The sequence below is a fragment of the Amblyomma maculatum genome, chromosome 4, assembly GCF_055883805.1.
Source record: "Amblyomma maculatum isolate TAMU_Amacu chromosome 4, ASM5588380v1, whole genome shotgun sequence".
Taxonomy (NCBI): Eukaryota; Metazoa; Arthropoda; class Arachnida; order Ixodida; family Ixodidae; genus Amblyomma; species Amblyomma maculatum.
Window position 1 is genome coordinate 44,608,747 of NC_139347.1, and position 26,562 is coordinate 44,635,308.

Below are 26,562 nucleotides of genomic sequence, written 5' to 3' on the forward strand. Positions count from 1 at the left end.
TTTTTTCTTTTTTATGGAAAATTCAATGCTGCTATGGTTTTTAGACTGCATTGCTTTTTTTTTTTTTTTTTTTCTTAAATTTCTTGTGTACAGAGAGTCTGCTGCCATCTATGTGTGCAAACATTTGATGGAAGAAGGGGCCTTCCTTAACATCTATGACCCCAAAGTCCCAAAGCAGCAGATCATCAAGTGAGTCTAGCTGAGCATGTTCAGTGTTTATAACTTATGCCATGTGGGTTAACTGCTTTTTATTTTGTTGCTGTGCATTATTTCAGTGACCTCACTGGCACGGGAGGAGAAGGCGATGGTATGTGATTAAGCACCTTTCTTGCCATTAACGACACCGTGCTGGCGTACAACATTGCCCCGTTGGAGCATTTGTATTCGTGCATTGCCATTTCTTGTTAACTGGTCACAGAAGAGCAATGAACAGTAATTAAGGTTGCACCAGCTGATGCTCTAGTTCAGGGGTCCTCAAACTTTTTTGCTTGGAAGAACCCCAAAAGCCTTCAATAAGTTCCAAGGAACCCCTCCCCCCCTCCGCTTTCACTTACCAGCAATGTTGTTGAGTTCATTTTTGCAAAGAGAGAGTTGCAAAGGTTAAATGTTTTTTGCACAGATTAATACAAATACTAATGTTATGGGTGATTAATACTAATGTGATTAATACAAATACTAATTCTTGGCCGGATTCATCGAGCTGTTAGCCAAAACCTCGCATCATATAACACATTGCGGATTTCCTCCACTTTGCTTAAAGCCGTATGCAAGATAGCTGCTATCGTACAATCTCCCTTTTGCTTTCTGGCTCATGATGCTAGGGCCAAAGTACTGCATGTTAAGATCCAGTGGCTACCTCGGCGACATAACGAGCTTCTTTTTGCTTGTCTAGGCTTGGCTTGGCTTCGCGACGGCGGCGTGGGTAGTGCTATCTGGCGACGACAAACAGAAGTGCCTAAAAAACGCATGGCCTCCAAGATTACGTCCGCGCGTGTGTTTCTGAAACACGTGCGCGGACGTAATCTTGGAGGCCATGGAAAACGGGTAGGCGTGTGAATTTGATCGTATGCAAAAAGACGTCCGCTGTCGACTCCTGCTATCACGGGCGTGACACGCAAGATTGTTTTTTGGGGCTACGAAGAGTAAAAATTAGCTTTAACGAACCAAGCGCTGTTTGGTTTGTGCGCGTACACTAAAAATGAACCTGAAACCGGGATCGGCCGGTGAGGGTTCTCGTGGAACACAAGAAGACAACCCGCGGAACCCAGTTTGAGAACCCCTGCTCTAGTTGATACCAGTGAACTGAGACATTTTGAAGTCTTCTGATTTATTGTCTGCAAAATTCACAGCTAGTAGGCAGCTTCAACAGCTGTCAGCAGAATGGTTGACAGCATAGTGTAAATCTTTATGAAGACCCTTCGAAATCTTTGAACAGCAACACCTTTCTCTCCTGAGTATGATATATTATGGACAGCTTGCTTAAGATTGGCAATTGAAGCAAGATAGTTGTTATAAAGTGCTCATTTTGTTGGTTATCTTGTCTCTAAGACATCATAAAAGCTTGAGTTTATAGAATGCTTCAATATTTTAAAAAAGCTGACTCCAATTCATACAACGTGCAAATGCAATACAGTGTATAAAAAAATTCCATTAATGTTAATGACGCTAAAATCTTTTTCATAATAGTGAGGAGTGTGTGCTTTGTCCTTTCATAGTAGTATCAAAAAATGCCATTAATGTTTCATAATAGTGAAGAGTGTGTGCTTTGTCCTTTCAGAGTAGTGACATTGGAAAACTATTTTTGGTAGTAAAAACCATAGCTGCTTATTACAATGTTGTCAGACTTGTGAACAGTCATCAGCTTTGTCTTCTGCCAGAAACATGGATTTTTGTAGTACCTAGGCATTCTGATTGTTAAACAAGAGCATCACTACCATTTCAAATGCTTGTCCAAGACAACAGTTAAACTGGAAAGGGCATCATTAGTGCCATACACACATTAGTGCAGGTTTATGGGAATTGCATATATCTTCTGGAGCTTTCTTTTACTGTCGTTTATGTATATTATATTACCTTCTTTCTCTACATGGCATTACTATATGGAGGTCTCCGGTCACAGATGTAATGTGTTCCTTTTCAGTGCTGAGCCAAGTGGAAATCTTCCAGGATGCTTACTCTGCTACTCGGGACACTCATGCCATCGTTGTCTGCACAGAGTGGGATGAATTCAAGGTGAGTGTGTATTTAACTCTATCGGGACCATGAAAAAGCAGGTAGTTGCTAGGAATCTTGTAAAAAAACCATTTTCTTTATAAGTGCGCTCTTTAAACGGCCTTCGTGTAACATACACCAAAGTATAGCTATTTAAATGCTTGTTCATGCACATAAATATTTACTTCACTATATATACTACGAAAAAAAAAATAAAAAATCAGCCCAAACTTTTGAAGACACATTTTAAAGTATGTTAAAAAAACATGGATATAAAAATAATAAATGCTGAGAAAACATTTCATAATACACAGAAGGTGGGGCATCGCTTCTTTCCTTGCTTTTGAAAATATGGCTTGTGCATATGAATGAGCAGATTTTTTTTTTTTTTTTCCTTGGAGGGAGGGGGGGGGGGGGGGGGATAGCTTTCAGAACTGTCCTATACAACAGGCAACTCTGAAGGGGCTTGGAAAGAGCTGTGTATGAATGAAAGCTTTGTGCGAATTTCCTATAGCATATAGTAGTAAAATGTAGCTATTTAGATGGTTTTTCAAATCTGTGCAAACTTTTTGTCTAATATACGGTACGAAGAAAGAATCTTGCCGGGCAGGCTTCCTCATAAAGCATCCAAAAAGGATAAATATCAAAATAAAATTATAACAGTGCTGGAAAAGTAATTCAGAACAAAAAATATGCTACACTCTTTGTTTTATTAGCTGTAAAACTTTGTGCTATTAAATCTGCAGATTTATTTTTATTAGTGCAGTTTGGAAGCAGTAGTCACTGTCTAATTCCCACTGCTAATAGAGTACAGTGAGGCCAGAGTACCAAAGAGAGGAATAATATGTTGTATGCTGAAGTACGCTTTGAAAGTGCGTCATTTTTACAACAACATTGGTAAATTGATAAATATGTTCGTTTCCAGCTCAGTGTTTCTTTGCTGATAGCGCAGTTTACAGTTCTCACATTTTCGAACTTTGTATGGTTTGTGACTGGAATGCTTTGCGGTACTTTTTTTCAAAGGGTTGCAGGGGAGATTGACCTAATTTGCCATCAAAATTGAGAAACCACTCTAGAAGCTGTGCTCTAAAATCTAGGTGCTCAAACTCTTACCTGCCTGCACCCTTCTGCAGTTCGCATACTTGTATTCTAACACTGCCTTAAGTGGAAGTTGTGGCCTGTGGAGCAGTTAGCAGGCCTCTGCAAAATATGCAAGATGTACATGTTTGATGATCGCATTCTTGCGCACTTTATGCAGTCTCTGGACTACCAGCAGATCTACAATGCCATGCTGAAGCCCCCATTCCTTTTTGACGGCCGCCGCATTGTTGACGTCGGCAAGCTAGAATCCATCGGCTTCCAGGTTGAAGTGGTTGGCCAGAAGACGGCACGACATGGACTCAACCGTCTTTTTGCCAACCACATCTGAAGTGTAGTGGCCGTTAGTTCCCAACTCTTGGACCACACTGCCAAGTACTAGGCTCTTGCGGGGTGTATCTAAGGTCCACCAACGATTCGGAAGCATTTGGGCCGTGTTTGCTTTCTTCCACAAGTCTTAACTGATCACACTCTGAGTATAGCTTCAGATGCAACTTCCTTCCTTTCGTTTACTCGGGGAGTGCTTCATACTTTCGCAGTTCTTTTTTGTTTCTAGGTTAATCTGCTCAGAACAGCATTTATAAGCAGCATTATTATTCATTACAACAAAAAAGAAGGAACAGAAACTGTAGGGACTACCTGGCTGCTTTATTTTTTCAATTGTTATTATTTCTTTTTGCTGCCTTGTGCCATTGTACAAGAGTCTAGACATCTACCGGATACAACAGCAGTTCATAATTTGATGTATGCATAACGTTGGATGCCAGCTATGTTCAGAATGCTTTTGGAAGCAGCATAATGCTAAGCATGGCTTCCAATGAATTGTTTGCTCTATGTAGCATTTTGTAGCGCTGACAGTGTAGTGCTAGGAAAGCAGTAATAGGCATCATCATACATCTGATGCTTTGCCTGCAGTCCTGTGGCTCATAATCAAAATACATGAGCAACTAATCAGTCAAGATCTGAAAGCAACAATATCATTCCTCCCTCTCTGCTTAGGCATTATTTAGTTCTTGAGCAGTAGTTGTGTAGCCTTGTAATAAATTCGAGTGTGTTGCTACTGCTTCCCCATGAGACGTGTTATTTATGTTATATACTCTTTACAAGGCAAGTCGTGTTAGCCGGAATGGCATAGTTAGTTTGGTGCCATGCGTTTACTTTTTTGTTTTCGTTTCCACTTTACAAGACTTTTATTGAGTTGTGCGTTTCTCGTGTCTGAACATTGCAGACATCCTCTGTTCCTATATTTCGCGGTGTATTTAGGCATTTCTTCTTTACTCGGTTAAGACAGCTTTCACCTCTTCGTCTTGCAACATTGTCCACGGAAAAGCTTCTCTGCCTTTTACATTTTTGTGGGGCAGAAATCTTTATACCGTTGTTGCCATAAGTCTCTTGCTGATTTTAGTGCAATGCAGGCTTTTTGTGTTTGCTTTTTAGTTCGATACTAAGTGTTTTTTTAAATCGTTCATGTGTTATGCACTTTACCGTCACATTGCTAACCAGGCGGCACCAGTTTTGTGCTTTTTTCAGCACAAAATGCATTGGACGCACCATTCTCTACACTGGTGCAGTGTAGCCTTATATTTTTTGCCTGCTCATGTTTATTTTAGCCTTTTTTTTTTTCCTCTGTCTGTTCTCAAGTTTCCTTATTGCCTGTTCACTTCATTTCTCACACGATAAGGAAGCCAAATTTTGCAAGCGACATAGACCAGTGTCTTTCACCAGAATGGTACCATCACATGTGTGGTAAGAAGAAATTGTTAGGTGTTAATGGCATTTCTAATTTATTTTTGTGTTAGTTTAAATGTATTGTAACTTTAAAGAAGCTGTGTTTTTATGAATCCATTTTGGTTTGGAGCAAGCTGATGTGCCACCCAGTATTATTCAACATTAATTGTCGTTCGGTTTCGTAATATGAGACATTAGTTTATCATACTGCAGTGTTCACGGTGTTAATATAATGCTTTGAATGCTGGGTAATAATCGTTATAATAAGTCCAAGCTTTGTTTTTTTACTGCATGTGAGCAAATTTTTGTGTATTTAAGCCAGCTGATGATCACTGCAACCATCCTGCTTGGAAGAGTGCAAAGAATGTGTAGTGTCACGTTATTTTAGCCTGCTGAAGAAAAAGGGCTGAATGTGGGTAACATAGGGAATCCAGTGATCTATGCAGCCCTTAGAGCTTTAGCATAGTTTACAGGATTCATTTTGTGTACAGTGACCTGCTGATATTTTCTCTCATTAGGTGTTATCAAATAAATCAACTAAGTGCTTACCCTGAGCTACAGTGAAGTGAGGCTAATTTAGAAAATGTAGGTGAATCCTGATAATGGTCAAGCTTGTTGGTTGTGATGCACTGAAGCTTTAAACAATCATCAGTGCTGGAGGTAAATGTCAGCATCAAAACATTTTCCCTTTTGCTTGTCAAGTCCCTCTTATTGCAGACATCTTTTAGTTTTAGGCATGGCATATCTCTTGCTTTCTGTTTCAGTTTTGTATGCTAACGGTATAATTTTGCTGTGCTTTTGGTGGTTGTTTCGTAGCTTATATTTTTGTGGACCTTTTTAATCCCTGTTTTTTTTTTTTATGATTTCAGTCTTGTTTTGTTTACCAGTGCTGCAGTATGGTTTATTTTCACAAAATATAGCACTTAGTCTAAATTTATTTGCATTAATAATGGGGCAATTTCTCAGCTGAATGACAATGTATGTATACATTTATTCCTGCTGCATGCCTGCATTAGCATACTAGGTGTTTTCTTTTTTTTTCTTTTTTTTAGAAGGCCCAAAATGTTCAAGAAAGGTAACTAGCAAGGTTAACATAACTCATTTTTACTTTAGCAGGCATGTTGCATCTGCAAAATTAAAGCATGTCCTTCAAATAATATAGCCAAGAAGAAAAATTATTTTAAAAAATTGTAGCACATGTTGCAAGGCCCACAAATGTCACCCTGATAGGCAGCTTCACATTGTAACTCAGCACTCGCCCACTTGTGTGACGTAGATCATTCCATCCAGAGACTCGTCACTCTGTTAACATCACCCAAGAGCCAGACGGGCACATGGCAATTTGTTGTCACTTTCACTTCGAGCGCGGCCCCGCTGATAGCCTCCGTGTCGGTACCCAATGCACCCAGTCATTTCGCTCGCAATCCAAACTCAAAGTGGAGAGATTGAGCCATCTACGCAGTACATGCCCAAGAGCGCTATGCTATGAAATGAAGCTGCCTATCAGGCTATCTGGGGGCCTTGTAACGTGCATTAACATTTTTCTGATAATTTTTTCTCGGTATACTTTTTGGAGGATGAGATAAGACAAAAGGTAGAGTTAATTAACATATTTAGTTAATTAGTGAGCTATTTAAAGCATTCTTCCTCTTACATGGTGTCTCCACAATATAGCTGTACGGCTAAAATAAACCTTTTTTAATGTTTTGGTCCTAGAAAAAACAAATGTATATTAGGTGAGATAAGAATGTAGTGTGAACTTTGGTTCAGGCTGCTTATGACTCATTATGTTAACTGCACTGTAGTGAGGGTACAAGAAATTGTAAGTGCCTGCAAACATGGTTCCACGTAGGTCACTGCAGTCACAAAGTATGTATGATCTTGCCTTCCCCTTTATAATGAGGTTTTGTGGTTATGACTGTTGTCATTAGTGAAGTGAGAAATCATTTTGAAAGCATATATTCAAGAAGCAGTGCTGTCCGATTTGTTGTCATCCTGGACAACAATAAATATATTTTTGTACTCCATGTAAGTTTTGTTTGTGGAATGCTCTGCTATTGAAGATACATTAGATTACACCCAAGCCTGCCTGCTCACCACTTGTTCAATTTGTGGAATGCTCTGCTATTGAAGATACATCAGATTACACCCAAGCCTGCCTGCTCACCACTTGTTCAAGGCAGACATCGAACACTCAAGTTTAAGAAGCTCCCAAAGCATTCATAAATGTGCGACGAAAATCCTTTTCCTGCAAGGCAGTTGATTTCTATGCTTTTCAGTTTACGTACAGGGTGATTTTTTTTTTCTCATCATTTACAAGCTTTATATTTTAAAAACTGCGATAGAACTCTGTATGACCTGTCCTAATGGGTTAGAGATGGGCAAGTGCAGTCAAAATTAAATGTAACACCTTACTGACTTCAATCTTCATATGCTGCTTAACTGAAATTGCAAGCTACGATATGTGCGTGCAGGTTGTGGATGCCAGTACGCTTTCTTATGGGCAAACAGTGTTTCTTCCTTTCTGATGGGAAAGGCAAGGCTGCACTAGAGTATTGTACACGACAAAGCCATTGTATAAATGTACAAAGCATGAAAGCCAACACAACAAGCTTTTGGGTGCATTTTTTTTTTTTTTTTTTTTACTTTCAGTATGTTAAACCGCATTGCCAATTACGAAAATTTTAAATAAAAACTCTCCTTTGAATTTGACGGCCTTCAATTTTGCAATATAATATTACCCCATAAAATCGATAGTAACAACGAATAAGTAATTTCGGTTAAATAATTGTCTAATCACTATGCTTTAATTAGCAGGGATGATAACTGGTTTTCATGGCCGGGACATATTGTGTGCCTTGATGTGCAATCCACCTGCACAGACTGCAGCAACGTGTCGTTCCCAGGCTTTAAAACTAAAATCTCGGAGTGAACAAAAAAAAAGGCTTGCTGAACCACGTGCCACCGCCGACATTCAGTCTTCGACAAATTCCCATGGTCACCCTCCACTTTCGGCAATTTCCAACCACAGTAGACACAAGTGACACGTGGCATTGATTCTGGCTCCATTTCAGCCTGATACGCGCAATTGTCTATAGATACGTCTATACACACCAAGCGCAGCTTTCAACCGACGCCTGCGCTAGCCCATATCACGTGGCGTCACACACTCCGTCGACCAATCACCGAATGACGCCGTACTCCGCATTTCCTGAATTCTGCTGCTATTTATGGGGTGAGCTGTAAAATCACCGGCGCTTTAGAGCAGAAAGCACAGGCAAGTTGTGCTTTTGACATTGTGTATGGCGGCAGGCACGCGAGCAAGTGGAATGTTCTTGGGAAGTCCTTGAAAGCGTTTTCTGAGGCTAGTCAAAACGCATGCTGGTGACGATGGTCAAGGCAATTGAGTGTCTGCGCGCGGCAGGGACGCGCTACGGCTCGCCCATGCCTTCGTGATCAGCCGGATCATCTACGCGGTGCCGTATCTATACGCACCACCAAACAGGAATTGGCGAGCGCATTGGCGCCATTATCAGGAAGAAGCGAGCGTTGGACCTCCCTATGGATACCTCTAATGCCAAACTGAGGCTGAGGCTGATAAAACTTTATTCACAATAAGTGGGAGGAATAGGGGAAGTCAGCTAGCGTGCCGCAGGCCGTGGAGACTTTTGGCAACGCCGGCCCATTCGACTGCCTTGAACTGAATGCTAGGGTCATCGCTGGACCTTAGCTTGTCCCAAGCTTCTTTAGAGGGATCAGGCAAGAGTTCTGAGGGAGGCTTATGGGCTTTCCACGCCCAGATCATATGCTTGCAGTTGTCTTTCTCCCCGCAAAAATGAAAGCATTGGGGGAGTTAAGGAAGCCCACTTCGTGAAGTCGCAGACCGCTCCTGGACGCCGCCTGTTTGGCCGTTTACACATCCAATACACGTGTACACCACAGGTGACGTACAACATCCCGGAGCGACATCCGGCAAGGGAACTATCACATCTTATCTCCTAAATTCTAAGACTGCCTGCCATCATCTGTGTTCTTGTCCACCAGTGTCTACGAGGCAATGAGGCCGCTGATGCGGCCACCCGTACGCTTACGTACCGGGCCCCTCAACCTAACTATCCTGGCTTAGAGGCTGATCAACCGCTTCTGCGGTTCCGAGAAATCGTAAACCATTTCTGCGACAACCGCTGCCTCTGCCCGGTCCCTGCCAAGGGGCTGAATAAGGCAGAAGGATGAATTCTACGGCGCCTGCAGACAAGCTCTTTGTCCTGCCATACCCAAACACTTCGATCCCAACATCGGTGGACGTTGTCCGCACTATGGAGAGATATGCGATATCTATCGCATGCGGTGGGCATGCGCTCAGAATTAATGCCCACCTTCCAGTATCCCTACCCGGGAGGCATATAGGAGACCGCCCTCCTCAACTGCTCCACACTGGAGGCCCAGAAAGCTAGTAAAGCGGGCGCGAGAAGAAGCCATATGTCTTACGGTGTCCTGTACTAATGATATGACCAGGTATCGGGGTCTTCAAACTCCGAAAATATCTTGAGCATGAAATAGTTTTAACCATTTTGGACAAAAAAAAAATACTGCATGACCCGAGGCATGTCTCTCCCCAACCCCCGGCCATGCCCATAATTCTTCCTTGCCGAAATAATTTTTACTGCACTATAGTAGAATACAAACAATGCAACTTTAAAAAACAAGCAGTTATGCTGTGGGCCATGGTACGGGGATATTTTTTTAATTTGATCATACCAAACAAGCCAAAGGCATCGAACTTGAAAATTTGGTTTGATGCTTTCCTTTTCATTTAGGTAAGCAGAAAAGCTTCAACAGCGGACTACTTTCTGTCAAGAGAGAACTGTGTGAGCTGGTTATTGCATACTACGCATTTTAATTATTTGTCGCACGTCACTCGTGTGTCATGTACTCTCCTTCGAGGCGTATACGAAGTGGCGAGTGGAAAAAGAGCATCTGACCCGCGCGCTTGCAACTCCGTTTTGGTTCCACGCGCCCGAAGTCAGAGATCCTTGCGCTGCAGCGAGAGAGAAGGACCCTTTAATGAAGAACAGAGATTTTACAAACGCGATCGACGAGAGCCGCGTTTTAGAATAGAAAATTAAACTCATTTGGCTGTTCCTGACAATGAGTAACTGCATTGAGGCGTCACTAGATTTAAATCTGACCATTACTTCCTACTTAAAAGCGAACTATAGCTGGTTAAAGTTAAATTGGTTCACAGGAAGGGAAAGGCGCAGTAACTGTCACACTTGCTCTGTGGACACCTGAACCGCGCCGTAAGGGAAGGGATGAGGGTGGGAGTGAAAGTGGAAAGAGAAAAAGGGGAGCTGTAGTGGAGGGCTACGGAGTAATTTCGACCACCTGGAGATCTTTAACGTGCGCTGACATCGCACAGCACACGGATGCCTCTTCGTTTCTGTATCCACCGTTTCTGTGCAAAGCAAACGCATTTAAGTAAAAAAAAAAACCTTGTTTAATACCTTCGTGAAGACAGCGAGCAGCGAAATGCAGCTCTGGACTCTAATACGGGGATGTCATTTCTCTAAAATGTTCTTTTTTATGTTGCACAAACTATGAACGAGGTTCGTTAATTGTTCCAGTTCGACAGCTGGCATTCTCGGCCAGCCAATGCAGGCCCGATGGTGGGGCCTGTCCAGGTAGCACCAAAATATTAGAGCAATGATACATTTTTGTTTCAGTCAACATTATTTTGATGCTGTTAATGTCCTTTTTTTTTTCTAATGGTTTAGCAATGTTGCATAAAAAAGGTTGGTATAATGTTTCCATAAACAACATAAATCTAATATGCATACAACATAAATGAGACATTCGTGAAAATGTAGAGCAACCTTGCACGAGCATGTAGACCCACCGCTCGAGATGGTGCACGGCTTGCACGCTTAGCAAATACCACAATACAACTCCATAATACAGCAGCATTCCTGCACTCACCTCTGAACAAATAGCGAGTCAACCTTTTATATCCATCGCCGACGGGTGTTCCTTGAGTGACAGTGGCGAATGGATAATAAGCAAAACTTTCTAACAAAATATTAGGGCTGTGCTTGCATTCTACGGTGGACATATCTCAAAGCTTTAGTTGCAAAGAAGTGTTATTGAAAAAGCATGGTTACCTACTGCAAGAAAAAGGGCAAAAGTGAGGGGACTCAATGTGTGAAATATATATGCTATGTTGTTTTATAGTTATGATCCAAATATTACTTCAGTATTTAGGAGCTAGACAGTACTGAAACAGCATTTGTTTGGAAAGTTAAAATGATGTTTATATGCAACATAAAACATTAAATAACATTATCATAATATTCAAAAGTTAACATTAGTAAAATTTTTCTTTTGAATTTTCTACTGTTATTTTTATATCACAATGTTATGCAACATTCAGGTAACTTAACAATTTTATAACATTATTCTAATGTTTGGTGCCACCTGGGTGGTTGAATGCAAATTACGCTGGTTAATAGTTGGCCAAACACTTTTATTTAACTGCCCCGCCGGTGTAGCACAGTGGTTACGGAGCTCGCCTACTGTTCCCAAGGATGCGGGATCGAATCCCGGCCTGGGCGGCCACTTTTCGATGGAGGCGAAAAGCAAGGCGCCCGTGTGCTGTGCGATGTCAGCACACGTTAAAGAACCCCAGGTAGTCGAAATTTCTGGAGTCCTCCACTACGGCGTCTCTCATAGCCTGAGTCGCTTTGGGACATTAAACCCCACAAACCAAACCAAACTTTTATTCAACTGTCAGCAGATGGTAGAGAAATCAGTCGGCACCCGATTTCGGTAACCTAACAAGGCGCAAAGTAGGGTAGTGGATGGCTGCGCACGAAGTCCCAGTCTCATATCAGCAAACGGTAGGGAATTCGCCAGCAGTCAAACATGGCCCAAAGTTGGGCCGTGGTTGGCTGCCTACGAGGTTTGCCAAGTAGCATGTATGTTTTTACCGAATTCAGTGCATAATGTTCGCACAAAGGCGGCAGAACGGTTTTGAATAAAAAGTATGAGTAACATGGGCATGCCCTCTTATATTTCCTATTTTTGCCTTCGCAAGCTTATAAATGATTGAAATAACTTCTCTCAACTTGCGAGGGTCATTGGCTCTAAAATGAGCGCCTCGCATTGGTTTGCGTGTGCGGGCGGGAGGTGGCTGCTCCTGGGCCTACGGGGTTGGGACTGGTAGGTCACCACCGCTTAATTTGCGGCGAGGGCGAGCCTGCCACCGAATTTGTATCTGTTGTAGGCCGTCATTGCTCTCGCCACCGCGGGTGGTGGACGACGGCTGCTGCGACGCGCGTCTTTCTCTTCCTCTTTTTTTTTCTTCTCTATTTTCCTTTCTGTCCGCACGAGGCAGCGGAGGTGGCTCAGCTACAGAGCCAGTAGCAAGCCCGTGCATTTTCTTTTCCTTCTTCCTACAGTCGCAACAACAACAAAGTTGCGTGTGTGGGGCGGGGGAATTCGACTGTGGCTGATTCTAGCCCTACGGGGCTGGGACTGGTAGGTCACCGGCGCTTGCGGCGGGGGCTAGCCTACCACCGAATTTCTATCTGTTGTAGGCAGTCATTGCACCCGCTACCGTTTCGGTTGTGGAAAACGGCTGTTGCGAAGCGCATCTTTCTCTCCCTCTTCTTTTTCTTTCCTCTCTATTTTCTCTTCTGTCCGCACGAGGCAGCGGAGGTGGCTCAGCTACAGAGCCAGTAGCAGACCCGTGCATTTTCTTTTCCTTCTTCCTTCAGTCGCAACAAGTTGCGCGTGTGTGCGTAGCGCGGTGGTGTCTTGTTACGCAGTGTACATTTGGTGCAGTGTTTCTTGTACGATTGACATGATGGACCTAGTCGCCATCTCTTTGTAATCTGTTGTCTGAAAAAGATTCGTCCGAGCTTTGCGGAATATTCTGAGGGTTACCCTTTATTTTCACAAAGAACGTGCGTGTTTTGTTGGCAACGTTGCGGACTGCCATTTGAAATTATTCAGCAGCGTTTTGCGTTGCTAGGGTCGACATCGTCTGCAAGGTTGGCATCCGTCCTTGGCCCAACATCGGCAATCATACTTAGGCTAAGTCATCCAGGATGCTTGTAGACGTCGGGCCCACACAGAGCCAGTGTTAAAGTGGCCATTAGAGTGGTTGACGCTGGAGTATCGGACTTGAATGAAGTCGAGGCGGGTGGTTGTGAGATGCTGAGCTGGTGGGACGCAGCTGCACGGTGTGCCTTCACGGCCCGGGCCCAGTGCGAGTCTTCAAGCTCGGCAGGTGTGATAGAAACGCCTCCGACTTGGTAGGCCATGTCGACGGCTTCCAGGTTTGCGAATGCCAACGGTGGTTGTGGCGATGAATACAGCTGTGGCGCGGAAACGCAGCTGCGCGCTGCGCAGGGGCTCGGTGTCGAACATCGGGCGCTAGGCTTAGCGTGTCGGTGGCGTGGCAGAGCACAAAACGTAGCCCAGAAAGGTCGTAGATTGACGAAATCGAGCTCCGAAGGTGACCAACGGATCCTCTCACCTTCACGGATGCATCGCTGAGGATTCGTGTGGAGAGGTTAGGAAGATCCAGTAAAACAGTTCAAAAGTCGTGGAGCCCATGCAAAGCACGTCCGTTCAGCTCCGCGTCTGGAACACGAGTCCTGTGACCCGCGGCGTACTGAAGCTTTCAGGCCTTGAAGGGTATGCTTTAGAATCTGTGAACACGGGCGAGTCATGTGGATGTTCTTAGCAAATGAATTCTACTGCAGCGCGTAGGACAGCTAATTCAGCGCCAGTAGAAGTCTGACGTTCTAACCTTTATCAGCATTGACTTGGCCGGTATTAGCCCAAACCCCGCGGAACTGGTTGGGTTAACTGAGCCATCTGTGTAGACATGTATACGATGTTGATGTTTGAAATGCAGATAATCCAATGCCATTTGTTTGAGAGCGGGTGATGAGATTCCAGCTTTCTTCATAATTCCAGGAATATAAATTTGTATCCGAAATTCATATAGGCTCCATATGGAAGAGCATGGTCTTACGGCAGGGGTGAACTGCGAATGAATATAGGTGCGATGAGCTTCTATAACTTTGGCGAATGCAGTGCTTGGCTTAATTACTGTAAGGATTGTTAGATGATGACTGGGGACCTTGTTAGGTGCCGAATGTGTTTTCATTGTGTCAACAGCAATATGTGTAGTAATATAATGTTCCCGGAAGACAAGAACAGTCACTGCTCTTGATCGAGGCCCATTAAGGGAATCCAAGGCATATACAAAGAGTTTGAGTTTGCTGACTTTGAAGAGTCCTGAGGTTCGTTTTTCTAATGCTATTAAATATAGGGAAGCTGTATTGCATGTGGCCCAGAAACAACGATCGGTACAGTTGGAGCACCGAGTGCACTGGTGCGCCCCAGGACTTTCCTTAACTTGGACAATCTGTACAAGTTTGCCTCTCATTTCTCTGAGATAGGGACTCCACGAAATATTTCTATAAATGACAACTGCGAGGAAGCAATGGCTTCACTCATAGAGAATGGATTTGTATTCAGATATGTGGCGCAAACAAACACAAACACAGGAGAAGATACACAACACACGCGCACTACCAACTGTAAGAAGAACCGGAAAACACTTCCTCTTCTACACTCAGGCACGTCTCAACTTCCTCTTCTTCTCATCTTCCTCTTCTCTGCCAAGGGGAAAATGGCACTCTCTTCCTCGCAAACCATAACCTTGTCCAAACATGGCGGTGACCAATCTCTTCTTCCTCTTCTTCTATTCTTCCCATTTTCCATTTTCCCCTTGGCAAAGAAGAGGAAGATGAGAAGAAGAGGGAAGTTGAGACGTGCCTGAGTGTAGAAGAGGAAGTGTTTTCCGGTTCTTCTTACAGTTGGTAGTGCGCGTGTGTTGTGTATCTTCTCCTGTGTTTGTGTTTGTTTGCGCCACATATCTGAATACGATGATGCATCAACTAGCCCCTCAAGCCGTTATTTTGAGAATGGATTTGCTTGACGTATATGGTGTAACGTGATATTGTTTTACGTGTGAACGCCACAAGGGAACACTTCTCGGTCGAAATATTGTTACGACGGGGGTTTGACGTCACAGCGCTCAACAAAAGGTCGAGAGGGCAGAGAGCTCAGCTGGTCAACGGCTGCGAGTCCGGCACGGGCACGAGAGTCTCCTCGTCTTTCTCAACGTCCTTTTCTATGTGTTTCCTCTTCTTTAGGATTGCTACATTTCCCCCGGGACAGCCGAAGCCCCCCTGGGCAAGGGAGTTGGTCGTTCCCACGGGATTGGCACGGCTTCATCCTGGCGACATGGGCGACTTCCTTTGTAGCTGAGCGACGACCAGCTGCGGTCATGCGTGCGATTTTGTAATTCAAGTCACTGACGCGGTCGAGGACAACGTAAGGGCCTGCGTAATGCGCCAACATTTTCTGGGCTAAACCACGCTTCCGGAGAGGTCGCCAAAGCCACACTAAGCCTCCAGGTGCGTAAGACACAAGGCGATGCTGTCTGTCGTACCGAGCTTTGGAACGCTCTTGCGAAGCCAGAATCCGCAAAAGGGCGAGACGGCGAGCTTCTTCGGCCCGACAAAGAGTTTCGGCGATGCAAGGTTCGTCATGGACGGAATAGGGAAGAATGGTGTCGAGGGAATACCGAGGATCACGGGCATAGAGAATAAAAAACGGGCTGTAGCCGGTCGTCTCGTGTGTTGCAGTGTTGAAGACAAACGTTATAAACGGCAGCATTGTATCCCAGTTCTTGTGGTCTGATGCAATGTACAGTACATAGAGAGCATGTTGACTAGTTTGCGGTTGGTGCGCTCCGTCAAACCGTTGATTTGAGGGTGGTATGGTGTGGAGTGTCGAAAATGTGACGAGCACAAATAGAGAAGCTCTTCCACACTGGCGACCTCGATCATTGATGATCACTCGCGGTGGTCCATGGCGCAGGATGACGGAACGGAGCAAGAACATGGACACGTGGTGAGCGGTGGCTGAAGGAAGAGCGGCCGTTTCGCAGTAGCGGGTGAGGTATAGTCGGCACAAACCACGATCCAGCGATTTCCATCGGAAGATTTCGGGAAGGGACCCATAAGGTCGATTCCAACTTTCTCAAATGCACCATGTGGTGGAGTCACAGGATGCAGCAGGCCCTGTGGCGTGGACGTAGGACGTTTGTGTCGTTGGCAATCAGTGCAGCTCGCCACATATCGTTCAGTCGTCTGGCGCATCTTCGGCCAATAAAACCGGTCGCGGGCACGGTGGAGGGTTCGTGCAGAGCCCATATGGTATACAGATCCAGGAATCTGGGACTCTTTCAATAGTTGTGAGGCAGCTGTGGGAGTATTGTAAAGTACCGTTACCGGATTGTTCTGAAACGCATGATATATGTTAATTAGGAACCAGCGAAGCGTAGATATTACGCTGCAATAGAAAATTATACTCACGCGTATTTCTAAGCGCAGAGGTAACCTTTTTCGTATTTATTCTGTACTTTTGTATATGTATGCGCTGCGCACCGAGTTCAATGCTGCAAAACTAGGACCGCATCGATATAGCATTCAGTTTTCGATATAGCATCGATATAGCATTCGATATATAGCATTCACCATTCCAAGCAACATAGCTCGAGTTTCCGCCGCGGATAGCGAACGCTGCTATCCGTCGTCCATTTGGCGTGCGCACTGGCGCTATCGGCCCGCTACGGCAATTCAGAGTAAAGGCGGGCAGAATTGTGAGAGCCAAGTCAGATCAATGTTCTTCCTAAAAAGGCTAACGATGAGAGGAACACATTTACACGGAGCATCTAGCGACCGCTCCTGCGAACCCAACCGCGGCCGACCGCACAAGCCAGCATGGCCGTCCTATATGCCGCTACCTCTAAAGCTACTTCTGCAGTGCAACGTACATGGGAAAATGGTGTATAGAAGACACACGAGCAAATTTTATATTGTTAAACAGATCGGTTTGAATATAAGAAAATTCTCGTTGGCAAAGCGCACTTGATTTCCTCTTCTACTTACTTCGATCAATGTGCTCGTAATCCATCAGGCACCTATGCATCGCCGCCGACGTATTGAGGTGCCTGAGGAGCAGTGGCTGACGATAGCACCTGAAACTCGAAAGTAAACATTGCGTGGGCATTTCCTCTTCAAATCGCAGGGAAGACGCCACGCGGGCGTACTAACCGCAAAGCTTTGCATATCGCCGTTTCTTTTCCTTGCCCACACGGACCGAAACCCGGCTGCTGAAGCCTTTCAGGTCACATTCCTTTTCGTACGTTCTTTCGCGTGTACACGCCGGCGGCGGAGGAACCCCAATTCAGAGGCTCCGGAGCGTCTCGCGCGGCCGCTGCTTTCCTTTCCGGCAAGCGTCGAGCAAACCGGTTTCATTGGCGGCTTGCAGATACCTTCAGCCACGCCAGTCGCCAAGCTCCCGCTACAAATAAATGGGCACACTCGTTCATTCAAAAACGAAACCTTGCAGTTTGGCGCGCCACCTGTAGCTTACCAGTGTGAGCAGCCCGCCGCAACTTTTGAGTCGCAAGGCGAAGCGAATCACTAAGCTGACAACTAACAGATGGCGCCAAAAACACTTATCTCCCCAAAGTTGCTCATGGAAGATACCTAAATATGGTAGGGGTGTACACACCTAGTGTAATTTCTAAACTGGTGACTGGTGCCCTCTCGCAACCTCAAGACGCTAGCGCGGATGCTAGCGGCGTCTGCAAGAGCGCGCGCGACGGCAAGGAGGTGACGGCGGCAAAAGGGGTCCCGTCCAGAGCAACCATCCGAAAACGCCGCTGTTTGCGCTGCCACTTCAGTTTTCCTTGCTTTTGTTCCTCGAAAACGACGTTCGTGCGAGTGCTGCCGTTGATCTAAGAAGGGAGGGCCTGTCCCAACCTGTCCTTGACGAACATGTCCAATGTGCACGGCAGCAGGAGCCGCGAGAACTTCGCGCTGTACTTGGTGGCCGGCGTTCCGCTGACGCTGTTCGTGATGTGCCTGCTCCTGCGCCGGCAGCGAAAGGAGGCGCAGAGGCGTTTTTTCGCCTGGGTCTACTCCAAGTACTACGCCGACCACAATGCTGCGATCCTGGCGCCCCTCAAGCGCGAACTGTTCGCTGACATGAGCCAGATCGTCTCCGCGGACCCGGTTCTCCGAGAGCGAGGTGCCATCAGGATCGTGGAGATCGGCGTCGGCACGGGAACGAACCTGGCCTACTACCCGCCGGGCAGCAAGGTGATCTCAGTTGAGCCCAACCCGTACTTCGAGAACATCTTCAGGGAGAACCGGTGCGCGTTTCCCAACGTGGAGATCGAGCGCTTCGTGCTGGGCAAGGCTGAGGACATGTCTTCCATACCGTCCGACAGTGTGGACTGCGTCGTGTCCACTCTGGTACTGTGCTCTGTCGAGCACATGGGTTTCGCTATACGTGAAGTCAAGCGTATACTTGTCAGGGTGGGTACCATACTCATTTTGTCTCGTGACACTGCTGAAGAAGTGATGTCAGTTCTCCTTGTAGATGTTCTTTTCCGGTGCATGCCCGTGGAATTTAAGTTAAAGCATGTGTAGCCAGGTATCACCATGTTTCCATCAGGAAAATACATATTTTATGTTAATGTCATGCATTCCGTTGTTGTTTTAACCAGCGCCGCCACTAGACTGTACGATACGGCCATGTGCTATACTGCGGAGTGCCATTAAAGGCAAAAATTCCGAGATCACTGTGAAATCTACACTGCAGAAATGCGAAAGCCTAAGCGTTGCTTCTGCACACGGTGTATCACGTTTGCTTTCATTATCATTGCTGCTCTCATCATTGTCATTATTACCAATTGCAGCGTCATTGTCATCTTTACTGCCATCCTCACGGTAGACAAGGAGAATGGTGATGTGCGTTTCACAGTCCCGGGCGTGGCGCAGTTGGTTAAAGCGCTCGACTGGGGATCCGACGGATGGAGGTTTGATTCCGGTGGAGACGTCATTAGAGATGACGTCATTAGGTTGAGGGCAGGATTTACAGAATGAGACTGCAGATTGAGCAGACAAATGCTTCTTCGTAGACATTCACTGCCGCCAGGCCTATCTTGGACAATCATTTGCGAATAGTAAGTTGCTAGCGGGAATATTCGGCTTTTCAATATTTTCTGTGAACAGTGCACACACAAAAAAAAGTATGCACACAAAGACGCACAGAATCCGTTCGTGTTCACAGGGGGTACGTCCACATGCCACTATAGTCATTTCCGCGTCTTAGGTGCAAGTTTCATCACTCATTAAGAAATTTATTCCTACTGTACTATTCGAACGCACTAAGATGTAAAAGCATGCGGTTTACAATAAGCGTCTGCGATACGCCGATAGTAGGTGCTTGGCGGTTGACTGCATTTCGAACAGAGCAGCGCAGAACAACGGGACAAGAGAAGCGCTTGTCTCTTGTCCCGTAGCTCTGCGCTGTTCTGTCACAAATGAATAATCAACTTGCCCAAGATGCTTTTCTGGTTGATCGCGACGTCATAACTGGAGGGCGATTGCTGGTACGAAATTTAATTATAGGCGAGTACTATAGGGATCAAACGAGATGCAAACGGGGCAAACACCAACGAATAGAACAAAGGGATTAATACAACGCAAAAAGACAGTTGCCGCTTTCCAAGAGGTGTGTGTAGTTGCAGTTTCGGATAACTTACGAGCAAAGATCTTTCTGCCTCCCCCCCGTTCTTTTTTTGAAAACATACCCTGCCGAACTCTTTTTTTTTTTTTTTTTTACACAGGTAACTAACTACCAAAAGTGATACCGCTGCCCCTTTACCTTTAACCACCTCCTCCATAGAAATTTAGACAGCGCCTTCCCTCTCACCCCTCCCCCCTTTTCTATTTGATTCCCTGGGGAAACCACCGTTGACGAGGTATGGGGTATTTAATCTGTTTAACCTTGCATTCAGGTGCTCGCTTTAAACGCGCTGTCAAGTTCGACCGCGAAGGCGGTCCTCCCGTCCACATGCGCCGTTTGTTCGCAGTCCGTTCCGCGCAGTACAGTATACCTCAATATGCCAGACGAAGCAAGCAGTTGACCAGTGCTTAAAGTCTGGCTCCATCGGAGGGGGGTCTCTAGTGATTCGAGCACTGGTGGAAAAGGAAATAAAGATGGAGAGAGAAAGCAGCGCACATCATTTTGTACTGGAGAAACGATAGATTTCTCCGTCCTGGGTTTTAGAAATTATGCTAATGGTCTTATTAAAACTCGTTAAAAAGGGTGTAAAAAAATATGAAATGTCCTCAAAACTACTGACAAAAATGAAAAATGGCAGACTACTTCGTATTCATGCAGTCCTTATACATTTGAGTGCGGGGGGGCTCAGACCCCTCTTAAGTACTGCCAGGGGGTCTCAGACCTCACGGGACCTTCCTGACTTCAAGCTCTGACACTGAGATTTCGTGCGCATGTAACGCACCGTTTGCGTGGTCGGCTCGAGGCTGACAGCTCAGTCAAAGGAAACAGCTCGTGCTCGGTGGCGCGAGACACGGAACGCGGGAAAGGGAAGCGCAGACAAATGCTAAAGCGAGCACTTATCCTTGTGTGCGGCCTGGATCCCCGTCAAGACGCGAAGATGAGCACTCAGCAAAAACGTGTGCATGTACAAACTCAAATAAGCAAAAGAAATATTTGAAAAACCGTGACTGTTGTGTTACGCAGGGCGGCAGCTTCTACTACGTGGAGCACATCGGCTACAAGGAAGGCAGCTGGTCGCACCGACTGCAGCAGCTCGTCCAGCCGCTCTGGTCGCTTCTGAGTGACGGCTGCCAACTGACGCGAGACGTGCCGTCGTACGTCGAGTTCATCGGCTTCCGCGAGATGTTCGAGAAGGTGTACTACCCGCCCGAGATGCCTTTCGTGGTGCGCCCCACACTCGTCGGCAAGGCCATCAAGTAGACGGCGGTGCACTTTCCTTGCTGTCACCTTTTATGCAGCCAGCTGTGGCAGACCTCGGCCAGCTTGAATCTTACTGAGACACGCGGTGGAGCCATTAACAAATCAGTGTCGGATCCAGATCCAGAAGTGCTGTTCTACGCGTTCTTTTTCACTTACGATGCATGTTTGACACATGCACCAGTATACAATGTCAGCACATAACTACTGCTTCCCTCCGATACGCCGAACTCAATCTCTAACTGAACACTCCACAGTCACTGCTGAATGCTTGAATAGAGTGCATACAATGCTGGATGGCATACAATGGTGGAGAATTGAAAGGACACCAAAACAAATGACATGTGGCAAATCACTTTGCCAACAATGTGGTGCATGTTTCCTGTGTTGCATGCAGCATTTGGAACTGCTTGAAGATATGGCAGTTTTTGAATATCCATTAGCATTTACATAATGTAGGCCATATGCCCCAAATATAAAAGCACAGAGTATGTACTGTAATGACACTGTTGTCTTATTTATGTTAAGCATTACCTGTAAATATGTCCATGTATGTGTCCCTTACTGTGGTGAATTTGCTTTTTTTTTGTTTATTTAATGTATATCTAGCAAAATAAATGTGGAAAGACCATTTACTTTGTAAGATAATTTTGAATGATCATCTCGCTTCCCACTTTCTTGTTCCAGAGGTATTTAAGCAGTTAAAAAAAAAAAAGGAAATGATGTAATGTTACGCTTGTGCAGCCAGCAATTTTTTAACTGCTTGTGTACAAAATCAAGCTGGCCTTGGCAGTACCACAGTTTCATACAAATTGCTCACTATACGCTAGCTGTTCAAGCTCTTGTATGCGGCAATACATTTATATTTTACTACAGCGAACGTAATTATGCATGTCACAAATTTAATGCCCCACACCTGAAAAAAAAAAAAAAAAAAAAATTACTTATCTGGATCGCCTTTGTTAAGAAATGGTAGAAAATATGTAAGATCAGATATGATTAAAGGAATGAATTCAAACTGTAACAAAGGGCATTTACTTTGCCACAAGTAAGAACGAAAAGCACCATTTGAACATCTGCATGGCTGCGCAGGCAGGTTAATGACTACTCTGCAGTACAAAAACATGTACAATACATTAAAATGTGTTACAACATTTTTCAGTGGCGAGGAAGTTGCCCTTTCAATAAACATTCTGTTTTGGAAAAGCACAAAGTGACATAACAAAGAAATCCTGTACTGAAAGCATACTTCCAAACATGTCACTGCTGCTCAACTGCCACATATAAGTATTCTTCATTGCTAGAAAAAGACAACACTTTAGGAACTGTAGCAACAAATACATTGAAGATGTGCTGAGCGACAGAAATATGCACAGAATGGTAAAACATGAAGAAAGACATTCACCAATTGGGCTTAACACCTTGGTCATTGTGCTTCATGGCACATACATTAGGCTTATGATCATTTTTATAAGCATTTAGTTGCATTGCTTGCCAGTTTTCACAAAACACCTGATGCATCCAGTTTTTTGAAAACACAGCACAAACAAAGACCTGAAGTGCACAGATGTAGACAGGACAGGTACTATGTGCCATATGTGCTATGTTTTGAAACAGCTATTACCAACCAGCTCAAACCAAGCTTATATGTGTCCCGAGGCTCATAAATCAAAGCTATAATAGAATATCCCAAGAGCTCGTACACAAAGACACAGAATCCAGTTATTAATGCGTAAGCACTGTATGGCTAAGTAGGCGGGTTTCACATGGGTGTGACCTTGTCAGAGCTATAAAAGAGGAACTAGCTGGTACATCGGAAAAAGAGTGATACCATCAGATAGAGCGTCAAGGAAAGGCGTGCAAGTGACAAAATGGTTGATGTGGGTTAAATAGGTAATTAATTAGAGCCAATTACGTGTTTAGCTGGTAACCAAGATTACCACCAGCCAACTTCTGGTTTTGGTTCTCAGCTTCTGGTCACGTGTCTCAGTGAAGAAATGTGAAAGCCTGAGCATTGCTGTATATGGCACATCGTGCACCCCTTATCGAACACAACCAGCGTTCCATTGAATGCATCAACATTTACCAGCATTCTATAATTGGTTTACAGGAAAGGGGAGGCAAAGTATCTGTCACTCGTGGAATCCCACTCACACATCTCACAGACAACAGAGCAACGCTTAGCTTACACATTTCTCCCCTGCAGATTCTGCAGTGATCTCGCAAAATTTTTTTCTACAATACATATGTTAATACATCAAAATTCTGATAGTGAAATGGTTTTCCGCAAGACATTCCAATAGCCTTGCTAGCTAGTCTGATATCTTTGATTAAAAATGTACACTTAACACTTAAATGTACACTTAACTAAGAAGAGAAACAATTTTATGTCACCTAAGAAATTACATTTTGCATCTTAAGAACCTTGTTTGACATTAAAAGACTTTCCTCCAATGTAAATAGCATACTGTGCTACTGACATCTAGGCACTCTTGGTTCTTAATAAATGTCTTGTGAATAAGAATTCTTGCTCACATGAAATGCAAGAGCAAAAACAGCTTCATTTTAGAGCTAACATGCGTTCGCTTTTCTATTTGAACTAGTCAATGGACATTTCTGAGGGTGCTCAAATATTTTCATGCCGTACCAGCATACTGATAATTGAAGCAATCATAAGCCACAACATACCTTGTGTTATGTCGTGCCTGTATCAGTTCCTTTTAGGAGATTGACAGGAGTGAAACCAGCAAGAAAACTGAATTAAATTTGCCAGCCCTTCTGTTGAGAGCCATGCAATGTAAATTGTAAATTGGTTAATAGGAAAGGCCCAGGATATGACACATTTCTTGGTGGACAACTGAACCTTGGTGTAGGGGAAATGAGGAAGGTAGGAATGAAAGAAGAGAAAGAGATGCCATAGTGGATGCCTAGGGACTCGTAACCAAGCAATGCTTTTAAATTTTGCCATTATTACACTGTTGTCCACAGTGAAAATTAGAGATCTATCAATGGTCATTAGAAATAATTCTATTACCATATCTGTCAAACTGTAAAAGCACATTCTCATTACAAGAAAAAAGCTTAATATATCAAGCTATCAAATCAACAACAAACAAAAGCTACAAAAATGTGACCATTGTTCTCTCATGGCAGCAAGAAAATGCGTCTCACAACCAGGGTTATGCCATAATCGGGAAAATGAAGCACACACTGCGCTAACTGTCCTGAGGTAGGCGTCTGCTTTGAAACAATCTTCTGCAAGGTGTAATGAATGGAATGTCAACACAAATGCCGAATCTGTACCTTTAAAAAACATAGACAGTAGTGCCTCATTTCCTTAAAAACCACAATTCCTCAGCTAATTTTTTTTTAAAACTTAATACTGCTTATAGTGGGAATGATACCTCCTAAATTCTTGGCTGCCTTCAGCAAATTACATCAGATTTTAAAGCAATCGTCAGAAACAGAAACTGTACTGTGGTCCTTCCTTTCTGCATGTGCATGAACTTGTAAGGAATGATTGCAGGTGAGGTAGCAATAAAGTAGCACTTTGAGCAACATATGCCTCAGGCCTTATGCGATAACAACAGCAGAAACTTGTCCGACTTCAATGCTAAATAACAGGAAATTTAGGCGATAATTGAAAGACACACACAAAAAAGGAATTTCTGCCTTGAATTCCCTCATTTTAAATAACACCTTATTTTCAACCACAACCTCTCATCTGGCTGGCAACAGCACTTCTGAGGAAGAAAGCCCTGGCTAAACGAACTCCTGAATGCAGCATAGGCACTTGATTATCTTATATACAGATCAACAAGTGAGACAAGCCACTAGAAGTCTGCATGAATACTTTGACCCAAAACCAGCTTTTTGTTGGGCATGCTGCGTGCGTGTGTATCGGGGCTTGCGGAACGTACAGCAAAGCAGTAAGGCAAACTGGAGTCCTCTCCTCGGTGACACTGCATACAGAAGTAAAGGCACTAGGTGATCAGTGACATAACTACGAATCGCTATACTCTCCATTTGCAGCCAGCATTTTGTGGTACGCCGTCTCCAGAAACTCAAAGACAGACGCGAAGCCCGACCATGATGTCATTTCGTGGGTCACAGTGCCAGCAGACACGCGCTTGACGTCGACGGTGCCGTCATGTCTTTCCCGCAGCGGCCGGTCCAGTGGCTCTGGACTCGACACCCAGTTGCGCCCAACTTGGCAGAAAAACTGAGCGACGCGCGGATGAACTTTCTGGCGCATAAAACTGTGCACCGAGTCCGTTAAGGCCACAGCAAAAACACGGCTGGAGAACGTACCAAAGAACCCCATGGCAACGTTGACTGCAACCACGCCTCCGTAGCTGTGCGCTACAACGGCGATATGGCGCGCTGGTACCTGTTTCTCAACGATGAATTCCCAAACGTGCCGCGCATGTTTCTCGGGTGTATCGCACTCTCGAACGGGGACCCGCACACCGTTAATGGTGCGATGAGTGTCGTTTGTGTTGAGCACGATCACAGCGTAGCCCAGCCCCTGCGCTCTCCTTATGTAAGGCAGCTGCGTTCCTTTTTTGAGTGAGTCGTTGATTATGAGTCGCCGTGACCATTGACCGGCACGCACGACGCCGCTGCCGTGGATTAGTATCAGCAGGCGGTCTTTGTTGGTGAAAGCGTCTTCCGACGCAAAAATAAATGAGCTTGGCTCATCGTCCTGGGCGTTGACGGGCACTGTGATACGCACCAGGCGTGTCTCTGTCTCCAAGAGATGGTAAACGTGTTCGGTGATAACGTCGCCTAACGCTTCGTAACGTCGCTGGTTGTAACTGAGATCGTCGGGGCGTACCTGAAAGAGGTACGGCTCGCCAGTCTTCAGGTTCCTCAGCTGACCAAAGTCGTTGAAGTAGTAACCGAAGTCGGCGATCGTGGATGGAAACGGACAGAAGTCCTCGTCATCGACGTCCGTTGCCTGACGTACGAGCGATCGTTTTCGCGGGAATCCCTCATTTGCCGCGTCCGAGACACCATGTTTTGACGACGACATCACTCAAAACGCTCTAGAAACTGCAGCCCAGACAACAGTAATCCAGCTTCAACGTACTACACTGCCGTTTGCCAATCAAAAAGGTTTATACACTACGCGCACGAATTGTTTACGCGAGATAACGTGCACATTGGATAGCTTGGATTTAATTGGATTCCTTCCAAGTGGTCTCTGCTGGGGTGGAACGGCTGAGCGCAAATTGGTTACATGATGTCGCTCCCGATTACACTGTGAGAGGCAAGAAAAAAGGCACACACACAACCAGCTGGCAACACAATCAGTAATTAAGACGAAGTATAGAGGCTAGAACATGTGTCTAGCCTCTATAGTTGAAGTAAAAAAGAAATGACGCGCTTTGCATAGATAATAAGCAATGAGGAGGAAAAATAGCTTTTATTGGCTACCTCTAGATGGCGCTATAATTCGTAAGCTGAAAGAAAGGGTTGTGAATTCTAGTCGTTTTTTGAGGTGGAGTTTCGTTTTCACCACCACCGCCACCAACATGAAAACTTTGGGTTCCGTAGATGCAATCAAGATCGTCGTGTTCG

At 44.9% G+C, this 26,562-nt stretch overlaps 3 protein-coding genes across 4 annotated transcripts in view; 2 read left to right on the top strand and 1 right to left on the bottom strand.

The window, feature by feature from the left end:
• sgl (UDP-glucose 6-dehydrogenase sgl) overlaps positions 1–7,064 on the top strand; it is a 59,637-nt gene extending 52,573 nt beyond the window's left edge. For both annotated transcript variants that reach the window (XM_084601263.1, XM_084601262.1), the window contains exons 9-12: positions 94–189; positions 276–307; positions 2,141–2,232; positions 3,470–7,064. In XM_084601263.1, coding sequence (XP_084457389.1) covers positions 94–189; positions 276–307; positions 2,141–2,232; positions 3,470–3,640 — 391 coding nt within the window. In that variant the 3' untranslated portion in view covers positions 3,641–7,064. The remainder of the gene's footprint in view (positions 1–93; positions 190–275; positions 308–2,140; positions 2,233–3,469) is intronic.
• Positions 7,065–17,759: 10,695 nt separating this feature from the next.
• Positions 17,760–21,603, top strand: LOC146190886 (thiol S-methyltransferase TMT1A-like). The gene is made up of 2 exons (XM_084601265.1): positions 17,760–18,506; positions 20,746–21,603. Exons 1-2 carry the CDS (start codon positions 17,964–17,966, stop codon positions 20,980–20,982), a joined length of 780 nt encoding a protein of 259 aa, XP_084457391.1. The 5' UTR covers positions 17,760–17,963; the 3' UTR covers positions 20,983–21,603.
• Positions 21,604–21,915: 312 nt separating this feature from the next.
• Positions 21,916–26,192, bottom strand: LOC146190887 (cotranscriptional regulator ARB2A homolog). Its single transcript, XM_084601264.1, has one exon. The coding sequence runs from the start codon at positions 26,012–26,014 to the stop codon at positions 24,983–24,985; it is 1,032 nt and encodes a 343-aa protein (XP_084457390.1). The 5' UTR covers positions 26,015–26,192; the 3' UTR covers positions 21,916–24,982.
• Between the last annotated feature and the right edge of the window lie 370 nt (positions 26,193–26,562).

Bases quoted from the DNA above. Each gene is read 5' to 3' on its own strand.
- LOC146190886 (XM_084601265.1), top strand. From the start codon at position 17,964: ATGTCCAATGTGCACGGCAGCAGGAGCCGCGAGAACTTCGCGCTGTAC. The intron at 18,507-20,745 runs GTGGGTACCATA...TGTGTTACGCAG, and splicing joins TCAAGCGTATACTTGTCAGG to GGCGGCAGCTTCTACTACGT.
- LOC146190887 (XM_084601264.1), bottom strand. From the start codon at position 26,014: ATGTCGTCGTCAAAACATGGTGTCTCGGACGCGGCAAATGAGGGATTC.